The 16,800-nt window shown below is 46.8% G+C and overlaps 1 protein-coding gene across 1 annotated transcript in view; it reads right to left on the bottom strand.

The window, feature by feature from the left end:
- Window positions 1-5,484: 5,484 nt before the first annotated feature.
- LOC147684012 (T-kininogen 2-like) overlaps window positions 5,485-16,800 on the bottom strand; it is a 95,592-nt gene continuing 84,276 nt past the window's right edge. Inside the window, exons 9-10 of the mRNA XM_086944358.1 lie at window positions 15,208-15,295; window positions 5,485-5,774 (exon numbers count right to left, since the gene is read on the bottom strand). Coding sequence (XP_086800484.1) covers window positions 5,500-5,774; window positions 15,208-15,295 — 363 coding nt within the window. The 3' untranslated portion in view covers window positions 5,485-5,499. The remainder of the gene's footprint in view (window positions 5,775-15,207; window positions 15,296-16,800) is intronic.

The following is a 16,800-nucleotide window of genomic DNA, read 5'->3' as shown; positions in this document are numbered from 1 at the left end:
ACGCCACTTAAAGGTCGTACGAGGCTCGTGTGAGGTATCTAGAAGGTAGCGTAGACCCCCCCCCCACACCCCACACAACTTACCACATCTGCCGTCACAGACGTCCTGGCCCCGGGAAATTCACCAGGAGGGGGCTGTAACCCCTCCTACCCACTAAGGGGCCTTGACCGCCTTCCCTTTCCTTTCGGCGACCCATCCTTAGAAGGGACCGCCTCCCCGTTGAGGGGCCAATGGCCACCTCCCCCGAGCGCCCCCATCCGTAATGGGTAACGCCCACTCATAGGGATCTTCCAATTAGTGCTCACCGATCATGACCTTACCGCCACAGGTCCGGATAGTTGACCGGCTATCCGGACCCCCCACCACACTCCTATCTAAAGGTCATGTTTTAACGTCTTTAGCCAAGCTATGAAGTCTCCTATGAGTAACTCATTCCCCACCCGAGACAAATGAACACCGTCCCCCAAATACATACTGTCATCATTAATACACCCATGCGAAATAGAATGCAGTGCATTGGACCGGAACAACCTACTCACTTTGTTATTAATTTTTCTCACAGAGTGATTTAAAGCAGAAACAGAAAAAGCCCCCCGCCACACTTTTCGTGGGATCATATGGGAACACGCAATTGTGCACCCTGGAACTCTCCTCGCTAACCAACTTACAGTGGAAAGCATCGCCTCCAGGAGAAGTCGTCTACCAGTGGTGACCAAATCATTGCCCCCAAGATGTACTATGACTACAGACGGCGGTGACCTCGTCCGCCCTAGCAAACCCTCGAAAAATGTTTGAAACTGGTCAATACAGAGACCGCCCTTTCCGTAGAAGGACACACTGTACCCGTATTCCCCAGCCACGTGCACCATGTCACCTGCCTTGAATACGTCCGCGGCACGCCTCACGTATGAGTGGCCCACGACCCACACCTCCTTTTTCACAGCCGGTGATGTCTGACCGCTGTCCCGGTGTTGGGTCGACTGCGTAGTCCGCCCCGCCTCGTAGGCTTGCGTAACTGAAAACCAAACAAAACAAGAAGCGTGAGGACATCATTACAGCTTCACAACATGTGCAAACGCACATACCTTTTATAACAATTGGAGGACCAACGCCCCACACGTTTAACCTGTTCTACATTCAGACCCCTGGCTGTAGCCTCTGTAGCAGCCCCTATCCGAAAGGAATGGGTCCCAAACTTGCCCGGGTTCAAGCCCGCAGCTGTAATCGACATCGCAAGCACCCGCTGAAACTGAAACCTTGTCAGTGGGGTGGCGTCCGCGTGTCTCAACAAGGTCCCCCCCCATGATGCCACCCTTCGTGTTAAATAATCCTCTAAACACTTCACTGGGCACATGGACGACCCGGGAATCCTGCGTATAATTATGCAGTCGCCCATCCCGCTCTGGTCAGTCTTGGACCTTACAAACGAGACAGTCATTGTCTCCCCTCTGATTTGAACGTGCTCTGCGCACAGCCCTCCCGTAACATCCTGCTTGTTCCTCGCCACTAATTCGCTTACCCGCATAGCCCCATGAAATGCCAGCGTAAAAGCGGCTCGGAATAACACTGTCTCAAAGTGAGATGAACATGTTGTAGGGAGTCTGGATAATAACTGGGCCAACCTATCCAAACCTATCGGGCGCCTCTCGTCTACTCTGCGACCCTCAAGGCGTTGCCACCCACGTAGCGCTTTTTGCACAACGAAAGACGCTGTCGGGTCCTGGATCCCATGAGCCCTAGCAACAAAGGAAATGGCCGCCCGATGCCTCTGGGCCGTGGCCACCGATTTCCCTGCCAGATGTAAAGACATCAGAAAGTTCACTACCCATTCCTCCTGGCCCCAAAGCTCCTCACTAGCCGTCCCCAAAAAGGCTAAATAGGACCGGAACGCCCCTTCATATGCCTTCCTCGTCCTGGGTGCTAAACTCTCTCCCACAAGGTTACGAAGTTCGGGGTACCGAGAGACCAGAGAGCTTCGGGAAAGGGTGCCGGCTCCGGGTCCGCTGTGGGAAGAAAACCCCAGAAGGCCTGCATACGAAAACGAGAAAGGGCATCAGCCGCCTGGTTCATTACCCCCGGGACATGTCTTGCTTTGAATAGTACATTCAATTGCATACACAGTAATACAATTTCTTTAAGCAGTCTCAAAATCCATTTGCATCGTGCTGCCTGGCTATTGATACACTCAACCACGGTCATATTGTCAGACCAAAATACCACAGAGTGATTTCTGAACCCTTCGGGCCACGTTCTCAGGGCCAACAAAATGGGGAAAAGTTCCAGGAAAGCAATGTTACTTGTCAGTCCACTGTCATGCCACCATGCCGGCCATGTTTGTGCCGACCATCGAGTGCCGAAAATGGCACCAAAACCTATGCTCCCTGCCGAATCCGTCCACAGCCCCAGCTCCTCAGAGGACACGGCCGGTTTGTTCCAGACGACTCGACCATTGAAATCCGCCAGAAATGCCAACCAAATGCGCATGTCCTGGCGGACCTCTGCCGAGAGCCTTGTGCGATGATGGCCCTCCTTCAGTCCGACCATGGCTTGAGCGATCGAACGGGAAAAAGGGCGGGCCATTGGTATGACTCTTAGGGCAAAATTCAACTGTCCCACTAACTGCTGTAATTGATGCAGCTTAACCTTAGATTCGCTCATACACATTTGCAGGGATGCCCTGAACTTTAACACTTTATCACCTGGTAAACGGAAACAACCTTCTCCGGAGTCCAACTCGATCCCCAGAAACTCGAGGCAAGTCGAAGGACCCACAGTCTTACCTGGTGCCAGCGGCACGCCAAACTGATTCATTAAAACACAAAATGCGGCCAAAGCCTGCCCACATTCCGGATCCCCGGCTGCCCCCAGGAACAAAAAATCATCTAGATAGTGCATCACATGTTGAAAACCCGTCTTCTTTGTGAAGACCCATTGTAGGAAACTACTAAATTTCTCGAAATAGGCACAAGATATAGAGCATCCCATCGGCATACACCTATCCATGTAATATTGCCCCTGAAACATGAATCCCAGGAGACGCTGATCGTCTGGATGTACCGGGAGCAACCGGAACGCTGACTCGATATCAGATTTTGCCATCAGCGCACCGGGCCCCAGGCGATTCAAAATGGCTACGGCCTCATCGAAGGATGCGTACCGTACTGAACACATTTCCGGGTCTATCGCTTCGTTTACGGAAAGACCACGTGGGGCTGACAAATTATGTATCAGCCGAAATTCACCCGGGTCCTTCTTGGGAACCACCCCTAAAGGAGAACAAACAAAGTTAGCAACCGGGGGTACACTAAACGGACCGGCGACTCGACCTCGAGCAACCTCCTTCCGGATCTTTTCCTGTACCACGGTCGCATGCTGCAAGACCGATATCTGATTTTTGCATCTTTCCACACCCTGAAAGTCCCCCACTGGGATGCGGAAACCATATGAAAACCCGTTCCGCACCACCCCAGCGGAAGCACGATCCGGGTATTCGCTGAGCCAGGGAATCATTGCCAAGGTATCAATCGGGGTAGGTAAAGGCGCCCCTCGGACTATGCTAGACCTGTTTGGCACCTCCTCTACCCCCGTTATCACCCGTTTTGGCTCTGCACATGGACTCAGAATGGGATGATTGCCCACACCCACTACATTCGTGTTTAAATTTGCACGACCCCTGGGGCCTAGTACATTTGCCCCTGTTAAAGTTCCAACAAACCCCTTTTTTACCTGCATTGCCGGTAGGCCTCGAGTGATTGTCGGTACCCGTACCTGAGCGAAAGGGCGTCCCCGCATACTGACGGGAGGATTCGCCCACGTTGCTCCCAACCAATGGCAATTTCAACATACCAGTATCCTTCATTTTGGACCAGGATACAGAATCATAACAATCCCAAGTTAAGTTTTTATCATGTTCTTTTGCTTTTCTAAAAATATTATCATAGCAGAACCAATGACTACCCTCGTGTGATACAGAGTACCCCATGATTCGTGACTGATAAATCGGCAATTCGGGTAGCAATTCGGGCCTTCGTTCTCCCAAGATCGATGTGAAAACCCCCCACGCCTTGCCCCAATTGCCAATGTTCTCATTTACCTTAAAGGCGGCCATCTTTGCGCGCCAAACACTCAGATGCATGAGGTCCTTCTGACCCTTAACATGCTCCATCTCATAATGATCAGTAAGCAACGAGAAGATGTTTACATACTCCCCTGCCCATATCTTTTCTTTAATAGCTAAAGGGACATGCTGGCCCAACTTCTCCCTTCGAGAGGGTGCCGACTCCTCCCTCGCAATCGGCAATGGCCGCTTACCTGCACCGGACGCTGTCTCTGCGACTAAAATCGTCCCCCGTGGCTTCTCTGCGGCCGCAGCCGGCGTGGATACCGTCGCTGCCTCCCGAGTTTTACGCAGTTGCTTCATCAACACCTGCGCATCGACAGCCGTGGCGCCCTCGCTACCTTTACCCAACCACGCTGCTAATTGTGCCGCCAGCTCGGGCGGCATATCTTCCCCGGACCCGGGGGTGACCACAACGGGAATCGGATTCCCTTCCTCCGGCACGGGAGTGGGTGCTTCGAGCGGGACACTGGGACTCGGGATGTCCCCCCCAGCTGCTCCCCTCCTGGGCCTCTTGACTTTTCCTTCCGGGGCTGTTCCCGCCAAAGGACGTTTCGGCCCACCTTCCTCGCCTTTATCCATTCGCCTCTTTAGGTCGGTTACTTCTTTCATGAGAACACGCAGCATCTGGTCGGTAGTCATTCGCTTTCCCGCCTTCCTCGGCATTCTCCCACAGAATATCTGAAAAACAAACAAGAACGATTACAACGCTCAAAATTGGCTCTTCGTTCCGTCTCGAGCTCACGTGCAGCGAGGAGGTGCAGCTTCAGAGCACAGGAACAAGAGGATGCCTTCTGGTCTTGTTTCTCCTTTTATCCGTCTTCAGGGCGGGCGTAAACCCGCCCCTGCCTGCCCCAAGGGCGTGGCCAGCCGCGTTAGTGTCTAGGCCAACCCACTCGAGGGCGGGAAAAGGCGCGCCCCGGCTACGCCGCTTCGGGCATACCAGCCGAGACTCGCCTCCCGCCCAAGATGGCTTCCCGGGGGGATCGTGGTACTCTGCCATACGTTCGGGGGGACCGATTGGTCGCCCCTTTCCACGAGTATTTTATAGAGATGAAATTGACAAATTGTTTATTCTCTTTTAATTCTGATTCTGTATATATATATATGTCTTTTATTGTTACGGTTTTAATTGACTAAACAATAAACATCTACTTACTTACTTACTTACTTACATGTGGCATAGTGACATATACACAGGAATTTCTCATAACAAGTGCAAAGCGCAATGCTGGAAATTATGTGAGATTATACTAGCGTACTCAAACATTTCATCCGAGGCTAACTGAAACAAAATATTAAACCTTGGTGAAAATTTAGGCCAACCAAATGGGGGCACCACCAGCTTCCAGACAGTGGATTGAGTGAATGAGAAGGACACCTCAATATTTATACTCTTCCTCACTTTTGGTCAGTTCCTCATTCAATGCCTGTCTAATGTTTGTCCTTCTTTTACATTCACTTGACATACAATTTAAGTGATCTCCAGAGGAAAATATACAAGGGCTCACCTGTGAAGTGGCTGACAATACTTCTTCCATTCTGAAAAGGTTTAGTTCGGTTCCTTCATTAAAATTCCCAATGATCAATTTCAGGATTGGCCTCAGCTCTGCGCTGTTGCTCGATATGTGAGTTGGACATCCAAGGCACGGCATCACTTTTGCAGAAGACATCAAACAGACAGTTAGTAGAGCAACGTTTACCCTACTTGATCATTAAACACAAGTATGTTCAACTGTCAAAGTCACCGTACCCTCTCCTTGAATATCACAGGAAGCCTTCCGTTATGAGCTCACCTACTTGTGCTGCAAGCTATTGTAGATCTTATTGTTTGTAGTGGTTCTTTCCACCTATGCAATTATCAAATTTTAGGTGTAACACTCCACAGAACCCTCAAATGGGCCATACCCCAGTTCTCGCCATAGCTTGCTTAAGATAATTGTGCATTTGGAAGCACACTGGATAATTAACCGCAGTAAAAACTTTGAAGGGTTCAATCGCTATGGTGGGCCTGAGAATATCTCCCCGAGGAATATTGGGGGCAATATGCTTCAGTTGAGGTATCTTAAACCATAATATGGTTGCACAATTGGACAAAATTGGATAGGATTTGAAGATCAATTCATATGAAGGTTGGGGGGGGGGGGGTTCTTCTCCCTTTCACATCCTCCCCTAAACAATACAGTGAATAAGTTGCAAAAACTACGGGGCAGATTTACGTTTCCTGACGCATCCCTGCAAATCAGCAGGGATGCACTAGGAAAGATGCGTCACGCAAGTTTACCCTTGCGCCACCACAGGTGCACCACATTTACAATACGGCTCATCATGGCGCAAGGATAAACAGATGTGTGTTACATCTGCCAGCGTAAGTTGGCGCAGTGCTGGAGTTGGGTCGAGGGCGTGACGCAACTCCAGCACTTTTCCAACTTTGCCTACGTCCAACACGGTGCGTCAAGCCTTACGCCTGCTTCAAGCATGCACAACGTTTTGACGCAGCGGCGTCGGAAAAGTAACTGAGTGAAATCTTGTAGATTTCACTCAGGTACTTTTCCGAGGTGTTCCTGAAACGGAACTCCCCCCCCCCCCGTGTCAGAATGCCCACAGTGAACCTGAGGCAGGTTTCATGTGGTGCAGAGCTTTACAACGTGACACATCTCCCTAGATGCGTCACGTTGTAAAGAAGGCGCAATGTGGCGCATGGATTACGCCGCCGCTGCATCACAGAAGAGACGCAACGGCAGCGCAAATGAGGCACAAGGGGCTTGTAAATCTGCCCCAACATTTTAAAACACATCTGGAAAAAAAACATTGGTAGGTTGTAAATGGGACATGGAGCTTAATTTGCAATTATGTTTTTATTGATAAACCTCAGTGTTGACTCCTCAACAAATCCAATATAATGAGGGCTAGTATACCTGGAAACCACTGCTAACAGTTACATTAGAGCATCTCAAGACTAGAATTGGCAGTACAAGAGCCTTGTAACAGAATTTTACTGCCCAACCAGTTGCGAGGAAAGGATAGGAAGGGTCATTCTTACATGGAACGATATTGCATCCACTTCTTTGACCTACTATTACATTATAAGGTCAGTACTTTTCTTAGCTCCCCTTACACTTACTTCCAAAGGTAATTGCCGAATGCGTTAAGAATAGTAAATGTTTTACTTCAGGGTGTAGGGATGAATATGATATTAATGAAGGTTGATATTCTGTCGCTATTGATCTTGTGACTTATATTCAGGGTAGGGCTCTAGTTTTTATACACCACCCTCTTAATGAAATATTAAATGAGAAATTGAATATGGGCTGCGCCTGGGGTATCTCAGATGGCTTTGAATGGCTGGCACAGATGCAGCAGTCAAGTGTCGACTCCAGACACAAGAAGCCCACATATAAAGGGATTTTCCTGCATATAGAAAATGTGTGTCCTCTTTATGTAGTTTGTTATCTCTATCAGTAATTAACAACAGTTATACCAGAATGTTCCTCCATTTGATAATGTAAGAATTTGAGACATATTGTGCCATCATTTCTCCTTTAAATGAGAGATGTGTTGTGTGCTGCAGACGATATTTAGGAAACCAACACTTGATTCTCAAAGCCACACAATAGTCCTACAAGTCCTTTTAGTTTGGCCCTGCTCCACTATTACGTAAACCCATCATATATATGTCACATTCAGTGCATGATCAGAGTCTGGAATTATTGCAATATTTTCTGTTGCATTATGCTCATTTGGTAAGTTTACCTGTGACTTTACCTCTTTTATGGACAATTAACCATTCAGTTAAATTACAATATATAATTATAGATTATTTAAATACACATAAATAAGGTAATTCAGTCACAACCTTTTCGCTTACAGGCCTTACACATACACACAATCTAGTACCACAATTCTACACGTGCAAATCTCCACAATGTGGAACATCTTTCGTACCCACTTAAGATTTGAAACAGACATTCTCAATTTCTGAAGAGAACTAAACACTTAGGGGCCGATTCACAGAACTAATCTGAGACAAAATCCTAAACTTACTACTTTTGGTATTCACAGAAGGCACTTACGTTTTTTGGTATTCGCGGAATGCACTTACGACTCCTAACTTTACGTCCGCACTCGGGCCGGAATTTCCGCACCCGGACCGTACTCTCTGCACCCGTAAGGAACTCTCCGTACTCGTGAATACCAAAAATCGTAAGTGCCTTCTGTGAATACCAAAAGTAGGGAGTTTAGGATTTTGTCTCAGATTAGTTCTGTGAATCGGCCCCTTATGTCTTAGGCTTGGCCTGTAATTAGACCTTCAACTTGCTCCTAGGGAACTGCAGACTTTCATCTGGTAGGTGTGCACCGTAAATATAGATGGGACAAAAGAAGGAGGACAAACAAAGTACAGACAGGTAAGCAAGTCTAGGTTTTCTATCCCTAACCAAACATGTATGTACCTATGTACTCAAAGTATGCAGATGTGGAGTGAGGAATTGTAAATCTATGCTTCCCTATGTGCACAGTTGTTATCCTATTCAGTAGTACAACCTCTCTGGCACTGAGTCCTGGAATCAGCAATCTGTTGGAACCCTACTACTAGTAACTGCTGTGTTTTAGATTCTACATAATGGGGCACTGCTGTCTAGTGCCCCCTGTATGTTCATGTTCTCTAACCCCTAAAACATAAAAAATGGCTAACCCCAATTGGCATATTTAACTCTAATGTACGGCCATGGTATGTGGCATAAAGACTACACCGATTGCATGCAAAGTTAAATGACACTTGTGTGCTGCAGCACTTACTGTGCCATTCATTAGTGTGACAAGGAAAATATTTCTTCAGGGCTACCGATCTAACCTGACTGCTGCAGTTTAAACCTGCAGGTCAGCCTGTCAAAATAACCATTTTGAAAGGGGGAAACCCGTTCTTTCAAATATTAATAAGTCACCACTATGTAGGCTTAGTAGCCCACAAAGGAAGGGTGCATAGTATTAAAAAACTGAACATGTAGAAATGTAATATTGTCATGAACCGAAAGTGGCAAGCCCTCTAAAGTTATTTTCACTGTGGAGGGCTCTGGCTGTCCTATGAGGAAATCTAGAGCACATATTAAAATATCAATTTTGCTATCTAGGGTTTGGGAGAAGCTAGAAAAACTATTTAACCAATATTTTTAATATTTTTTAAAAGTAGAATCTTAGGGTGGAGTTGGATTTGTTCACTCTACATTGGCAGGGTATGCCCAGAAGTGGATCATTTGCTCACTTTGCCACTGGATTCAAGCTAGCCTGGCTAATGAGGGCTGTTAGCTCGAAACCACTCCCAGGATGCTTGTTTCCGGTCCAGGAAAGACATGGCTTGGCAGTTCGGGCTGGTCTGTTCCCATGAGGCACAGGGTCAAGACTGATTCGAATATAGCTTTGTCTGAACTGGGGTGGCGAAGTGAGCAAAAGAATGATGATGGATTCAACCTAGATCTGTGACTGGGGGTGAGTGTCTGAAAAGCTTCGGCACTTCGTCCATCATCTCCTTGTGTTTGGGTTGGATTTGTTTATCCATATTGAGGAAAAATGACTTTTACAAAGCTACAATTCCTTGTCTGGCGCGCCTGGAGGATAATTTTCCTAAGCCTGACAGCACTTGGTCTGTCGCATGCTTGATCTTGATGAGGTAAGAAAACTGCTCCCAGAGCACCAACAACGGCCTAAGTCTGTTGACAGGATGGGCCGAGGGTAGACAATGAGAAACATATCAGCTCAGGAGGGACAGCTGGGGAATGTTCAGGAACTTCATTAACTTGAAAGAGAAAGAAGTGAAACCTACCAATACACAGCTAAGGAGGGAACGGTTTTTTGCACTTTAGGACCAAGCTAGCAAATTGGGCTTTAGCCCAGTAGTAGAAGGTGCTGGTCCCAGATACAGTTTGGGGTACTCCAGAAAGAGGGGACTGTTCATTTTCCCAAACACGCCCCTGACTACCACTCAAGCTCCCTTCGAGGGCAGAAGACCTATGCCATCTTGGATTTTCCTTAGAATAGCGCACTCTGGACTAGTCTCCAATAAAACAAACAAGAAGTGCTATAAAAGTGGAGAGGCTTTCCCCTGAAAACCCTTTTCTCCATTGATTAGAAAGGGCCCAGCAGTCATTTCCACTCACTAGCTAGTATAAACCAAAATACTTTCCAGACCTGAAGAAGATCAGAAAACGACTGGACCTGCTGTCTGTGATCTCAGAGGAGTCCTGAAGGACTGGACTTGCTTCTTCTTGCTTCCAAGACAAATAAATGGACTCGAAGAATTTGTTGGTTGGCCACCTGTAAGCCTACAGGAACACAACTAGCTGCAAAAGGCTCCTTTGTGGTCAGCATGAAATTGCATTTAGGTCATAGTGTCCCGGTTTCCTAGACTATCATTGGTGCTTAGTTCTTTTCAGCACTATTTCCACTGAAATCTCCAGAAATTCATATCTCCTATTTTGCTGTCTATGGAGGAAAGACTCTTCTGCAATAGTTTAAGTAGAAAGTTGATGTTTAGAGTTTCTACTTTGTCTGGGTACACTGTGCACCATGACATTTTTGCTGTGACTCGGTGTCCACCATTATCTGTACATGTCGGCATTCGAAAGGCAGGCAAGATTCCTTATTGTTTTTTTGCTCATTATAATATTTCTCAAAGTGGGCTCAGTAGCCATCTGATATTAGCACTTAATCACCTAGTACCAGGGTGCTCCGAGGGCAAAGCTATGAAGTGCATAAGATCCCATGGGTCCCGCTCCAGCCCTATAAGTATTTAATGACTCCAGGCCAACCAGTCTGGAAGATGTTGTGCTGTTCACCATGACATAGTGTGATTTTAGCTGCAAGTCAAGCCCGGCTACCGCAGCCAAAAGGCACTTATTGGTAAAAACGGTAATGCCAGTTCAAGATCTCAATCTCAACCAATGAGTGACTTTTACCGGATCACAGTAGGCCGCCTTGTGGATGGTGATTCTGATGTTGCCTCAGCGTGCTTTGGAGTGCCTCAGGCACGCAATGCAATTGCGTTGAGTACTGAAGTGCAATTTTCACAACACGTGTGCCCAGAGGGAAGAGTAGATCCCCAACCACCTGAGAACGTAAAGGCGTGTTGGCAGGAGCAGATTTATACGTGTGATGCCTACCGTAAACTACCAATTCACGGGGAACAGCCTTTACGACGCGACTGTTACACCGCCGTGCCGTTACAACGTGGTCTTTTCAACGCAAGTCGTTACCGCGACTTGCGCTGGAGGGCGCTGCAGGACAAGGAATTTTTTAATTTACTATTCAACACCTTCCCTACTGTACGTAGGCTGGTGTTGGAATAGTAAATTAAAAAATTCCTAAGTCTGCACCCCCTCCAACGCAAGTCGTGGTAACGACTTGCATTGAAAAAAAACGCGTTGTAACGGCACGCGGTGTAAAAGTACACGTCGTAAAGCCGTACATCCCCAATTCACCAATATGCCACTAGCTCATTGTTACAGGCCTTGAGGCCCACCACTGGAGCCTTGGGTCATTGATGCAGCAGGGTCTCTATTGTTTTGCAACAGATGCCAAGTACAAGGGTTGGGGGAAGTTTTGCAGTACTTGCAGGCCCCCTTTAGCAGTGTCTGTTTGGGAAGAAGTTTATTTTTACTGACAAAATGTGACCCAAGGGAGCACAGAAAGATGAGGTGCACCCCTTTTGTTTGGCTGCGGAGCCCTACAGGGTCCCAATAGGGCAGTCCAAGCCTAAGCAGCAGAGCGCCCAGCAGCCTCTTCTAGATTCCAGGCATAGTGCTTGGGACACCCCTCCCTCATCAGCTCAGCGCTTGGCCCAGCAGGGAAATCCACCTCTCACCGAGGGTGGGCCTGCGAGCCAATGCCTGCGCCATCAGTCCCCGACCAGCTGACCAAGGTCTCCGGGCATCTCAGCACCTGGCCTCAGGCTGGAATCAGGTGAGCCAGCACATCAGTTGAAAGCACTGCTATGCAGTGCTGAAATGTATAATATTTTAATGAATCCGGTCTCCAGACCTCCAGAGCCACATTACAATGCAACCATCTTGGGTTCCAGCACTCTGGCTCCCCTTAATATTCATAGTTTTAAAACACTACATGTACACTGGCAGGTCCTAGTCTAACCCCACTTATAACTGTAATGAAGGCAAAAATCATCAATTTCCTCACCTACAGCCAGGAGATCATGCAAGGGAAAGACAACAGTCCTATGAACAAAACAATAACACGAATATTCAAACAGGTATTGGGCTTACCTAAATCCTCCTCCCCTGCCTAAATACGTCTTGATTTTGGTCTTCAAGACCGCCAAGCAATAGGGCGTGGAGCGTACAATAGGTTGTGCAACAAGTTGCGTAGCTCCAGAGAAGGAAGCCTGGAGGCCCTCTTGTGGCTGGAAATCTCAGCTGGTCAAATTGGTAGCTCATACCGGTGCTACTTGCAAGATTCTTTAAAACTCCTTGACACAGAAGAAATTGGACCTCCCATCCATCGCAGCAGGCACTTAAAGCCCATATCAAAAGAAACGTATGCCTCTGGTCCTTTCACTCGGACAGAGCCCAACTGGTTCAACGTAAGCACGCCTGGACAATTGTTTCAGGATTTAAGCCAGGGATTATGGAACCACATCTGTCATGTACCTACTCAGTGCTGTGGAAAAAAAGATTATTGGCCCTCAGAATGGGTGAATGGCCATTTCTGTATCACCTGCCAAGATGGCGCTGTGCAAATCCCAACGAAATGTGCAGGGGCTGCGGGAGCAATACAGAAACAATCGAGCACGTGGTATGTCTTTGTCCTGCAGTTCATGACGAGCGAAAGAAATTGTTAAAGAGCGAATGGAACAAACTTGGTATCCGTACACGCCGTCAAGCCATTCTTGCATCAATGAAGCCGGATAATCCACAGCTTAACATCAGGTTCACCAAGTTTGTTACAGGAACAGCAAGAAAATTTGCAAACAGCGAGACCCTGTAAGCCATCAATGGTTAACCATCAAAAGACAGACAAAGCCCTGCGCTCCAGTTGTACTCTTTACCGATTTGCATAGCCCTCTGTACTACACAAGAGTAGCTGATAACGGCCCTGGCGTACGGGTTGACCTGTCTTCCTGTGCATCCCTGGAATCCTTTGAAACACTGTATGCAGGGGGTTTATTACATAAATGGATTACAACCCCAGGATCCTCACCACAAACACGGAACTATATTATTAAAGTAATTAATTGTTGCTCCTTAATAGCAAATGTCTGCCTGTGGTTAGAGTAGATGGAAAAACTAGAACGGATAATCATGGTTTACAACTGCTTTTATAAATAGGTTTTTTGGATTTTAACCCCTTGTATGCTGATGACGAACCCCAGCCGTCATGCACTACGGTGCTCGTGTGCTGATGACGGCTGGGGTTCGTCATGGCCCGCCCCTGTTCGTTTGTTTACCGCACAGCGGCGGAAACGGGCCAGCAGCGAAGGGGTTAAATCATTTTCTGATGAATTTTATCTTTCATTTCCATCGTGATGGTACAAATGTAAATATTTCAATAATTATTCTTGATATGTTTTATAATGCTTGCATGTTCACCATTGTAATGATTTTTATTAATCAAGCAATAAAGTATACTTATCTAAAGTGCCAGTAAACAAACATACAAAGGCGAAGAAAACAAAAACAGGCAAACTTATGCTGAAACAATCCCATACATATTCCATGTAATTCTGCTGCTGTTATTCGCACCTGACAGTGGACTCCTGGACTCATTTCATTTTAGGGAGTTAGTATAATATTAATGGTAATCACAATTGTGATCACAGACTATTTATACCTTCCATTGCAATTCAGTAGGAGCAGGGGGTGCCCCTTTCACACTCCTCCTGTCTTCTATATCACAATCAGTTGCAAAGCCAGTCTGCAAGTCAGGAATTGGTTTCTGGTTAGTAATGCGCTCTTCACACATTGCATCTTGCATTTTTTCGTGGTTGCAAAGACTGTGATGTTTAAAACCTTGCAACAGCAAAAATGTTTTATTCACCAGGGGCCAGATGTAGGTGGCCATTTACCGTCCGGTAACGGCCGATTTCGGCCGTTACCGACCGGTAAATGGGTTTTTGGGATGTAGGGGGACAATTTTACCGATTCGGTAAATTTACAGAATCGGTAAATTTACCGAATCGGTAAAATACTGAATCAGTATTTTTACCGATTCGGTAACTTCTAGATGTAGGTGGGACTCTTCTGAGTCCCAAAGGCCTTTCAGATTCGGTATTTTACCACCCAATCCAATTGGGTGGTAAAATACCGAATCCAGGTGTGCATGCACATGTGTGCATGCACACCTATGCCATGTGACAGACAGGTATGCCCTTAGTGCATGTCTGTGTGCCACATGGCACACATGCCTGTATTTGGGGTGCTTGAGGGTGTCAAAGTGACACCCCCTGCACCCTTGCTGGAATCGGTATTTACCGAATCGGTAAATACCGATTCGGTAATGCCCATTGATTCCTATGGGCTTCAAGGCCCATAGCAATCAATGGGCCTTACCGAATTGGTATTTACAGAATCAGTAAATACCGAATCTTAACGATTCGGTATTTACCGATTCTGTAATACCTACATCCCCCCCCTTTATTTTACCACTTCTTAAATGCCGAATCGGTAAAATTCGGTATTTAAGAAGTGGTAAAATAAAATTACCTACATCTAGGCCCAGATCCTTTAGTGGTTTTCTCCAGTGCAATCCCCAATGCATAGAAAAATATTTGCAACATGTAGACCAGCGGAGAAAAAGACTGTATACATTTTCCGGAACATCTCATACCAATTGCAATGAAATGATTTTGCCATGCAATGAAAATGATCTTGTAGCGCCCAGAAAAACATTGCACAGGCAACGACAAGCTTGGTAAACTTTTCATACTTCAAAAACTGCAGAACTATGGAGAAGTACCAGGCCCAAGGAAGACACCTTTTAATATTATGCAATTATTCAGGTTCTAAATATATAGGAAAGGCAGAGGTTGCTAGGATTTAGTTGTGGTTTAGTTACGGTCTGATGGACTTGTGATTAGAGGTTCTTACCTGCGGCTGCTGGCACGCAGCCCATTTCGAAACTAGCAATTGAGCCATTGAGCGCGACATACACGGTAGCTGTGCAACGACCACTGTACTGTGAACATAAATTAGGAAATTTAATGGGGGGAAAAGTCATCATGCACAGTTAGGCTTGGTTATGAAGAGAGCGCAACATGTGTCAGATTCATACAACGTTGTGACAGCTGCAATACTGGTAGTCAGATTTTGGTTTTCCACATACAGAACATTAATACCTCCATTCCTATGCCTCACTGATGATGGGTTGGGAAGGAATGAGAACAGGGCTCCCCTTCGAAATTCAAAGAAGGTCTCGTTGGGGAGGGGCTGCTGATGACGTGTTCTTCCTGAGCACTACAGGTTTGAGAGATGGGAATTGTGAGGGGCAGGGCTGCATTTGCTATTGCTCAGGTAAGGTGGTTTCTTCCCTTTGTGTGTCCTATTACTGCTACAGGAAGGTTTAATGAAGCCAGATGCAGCATCTCATCTGTCATTGTTGCAGCTGCTTCAGACTGGAGACAGCCTAATACTACATGCCCTGAGATGTATTATTTTTACAGCACTAAACCACACTATTATCCTTCATCCCACCCTGATCACCAGATGGAAAGGGTAAGAGCATCTCGAGCACAAACATTTAAAGTAAAACATTCCTGTTTTGTGGTTTCTTCAATCGGTTTTCTGAGAAAAATGACATCATATTAACCCCTTGGCTGCAGTGGTAATTCCGCCGTGAAGCTGGGGGGAGGGGAGGTCACGCGGTGCCGCCATGCTTGTGACGGAACCACTCCGCCACGAGCCGCGGGTGGGCTGTGCTTAAGATGGAGTGGTTCCGTCATAGCCCCGCCCGCTCATTAATTCACCCGCGGGGAATTGATGCCGCATGGGCGAAGTGGCTGCGGCATGACGGAACCACTCCATCAAGAGCACACGGCACCCGTGCCTCGTGACGGAGTGGTTCCGTCACAAGCATGGAAGGGATTAATTGAACTGTATTTACCCGGTAAGTGGTGGTGGTGTGTGTTAACTCTACGGTTCCCATGCATACACTGGTATTGTAACACATGCAAATAATGTTGTTTCCTTTTTTAGTTCTTGCATGCTATCTCAGAAATCCTCCACAACATTCCCAAAGTTCCTACTTGAAAAACCAACGCTGACTTAAAACTCCCGGTTGTCAACTCTCCTTTGTCCTTCTAATGACCCTCTCCTACATTTCCATCCTCTGCATGCCTCCTGGCTCTGAGCACAGCCTACTCTAAATCATATGCATGTTGGCTTAATCCATATTATTGTACCTCTGCAAATTTCCCACACGTTATATCAACGATCACAACCTCTTTTTTAAAAGTCATACTCCTGCACCCTAATAATGCCTCATCTCCTGTAGCGCGTCTATTAATATCGCCAACCACTCCATGAAATTCCCACTCCCCTCTCCCACTAAATATCACACCTATTGTCCTACTCATGTGATATACCACATAGAAACTGGAGTAATTGCATTGAATGGCTTTGGTAGAGCACAACAATGCCTAGTCGTCAGGGGTAGTAAGCGCTATACAAAGAAATCACAATACA

This window comes from Lissotriton vulgaris, chromosome 11, assembly GCF_964263255.1.
Source record: "Lissotriton vulgaris chromosome 11, aLisVul1.2, whole genome shotgun sequence".
Classification (NCBI taxonomy): Eukaryota; Metazoa; Chordata; class Amphibia; order Caudata; family Salamandridae; genus Lissotriton; species Lissotriton vulgaris.
Note: the sequence above shows the minus strand (reverse complement) of the source record. Positions and strands in the feature narration are given on the sequence as shown.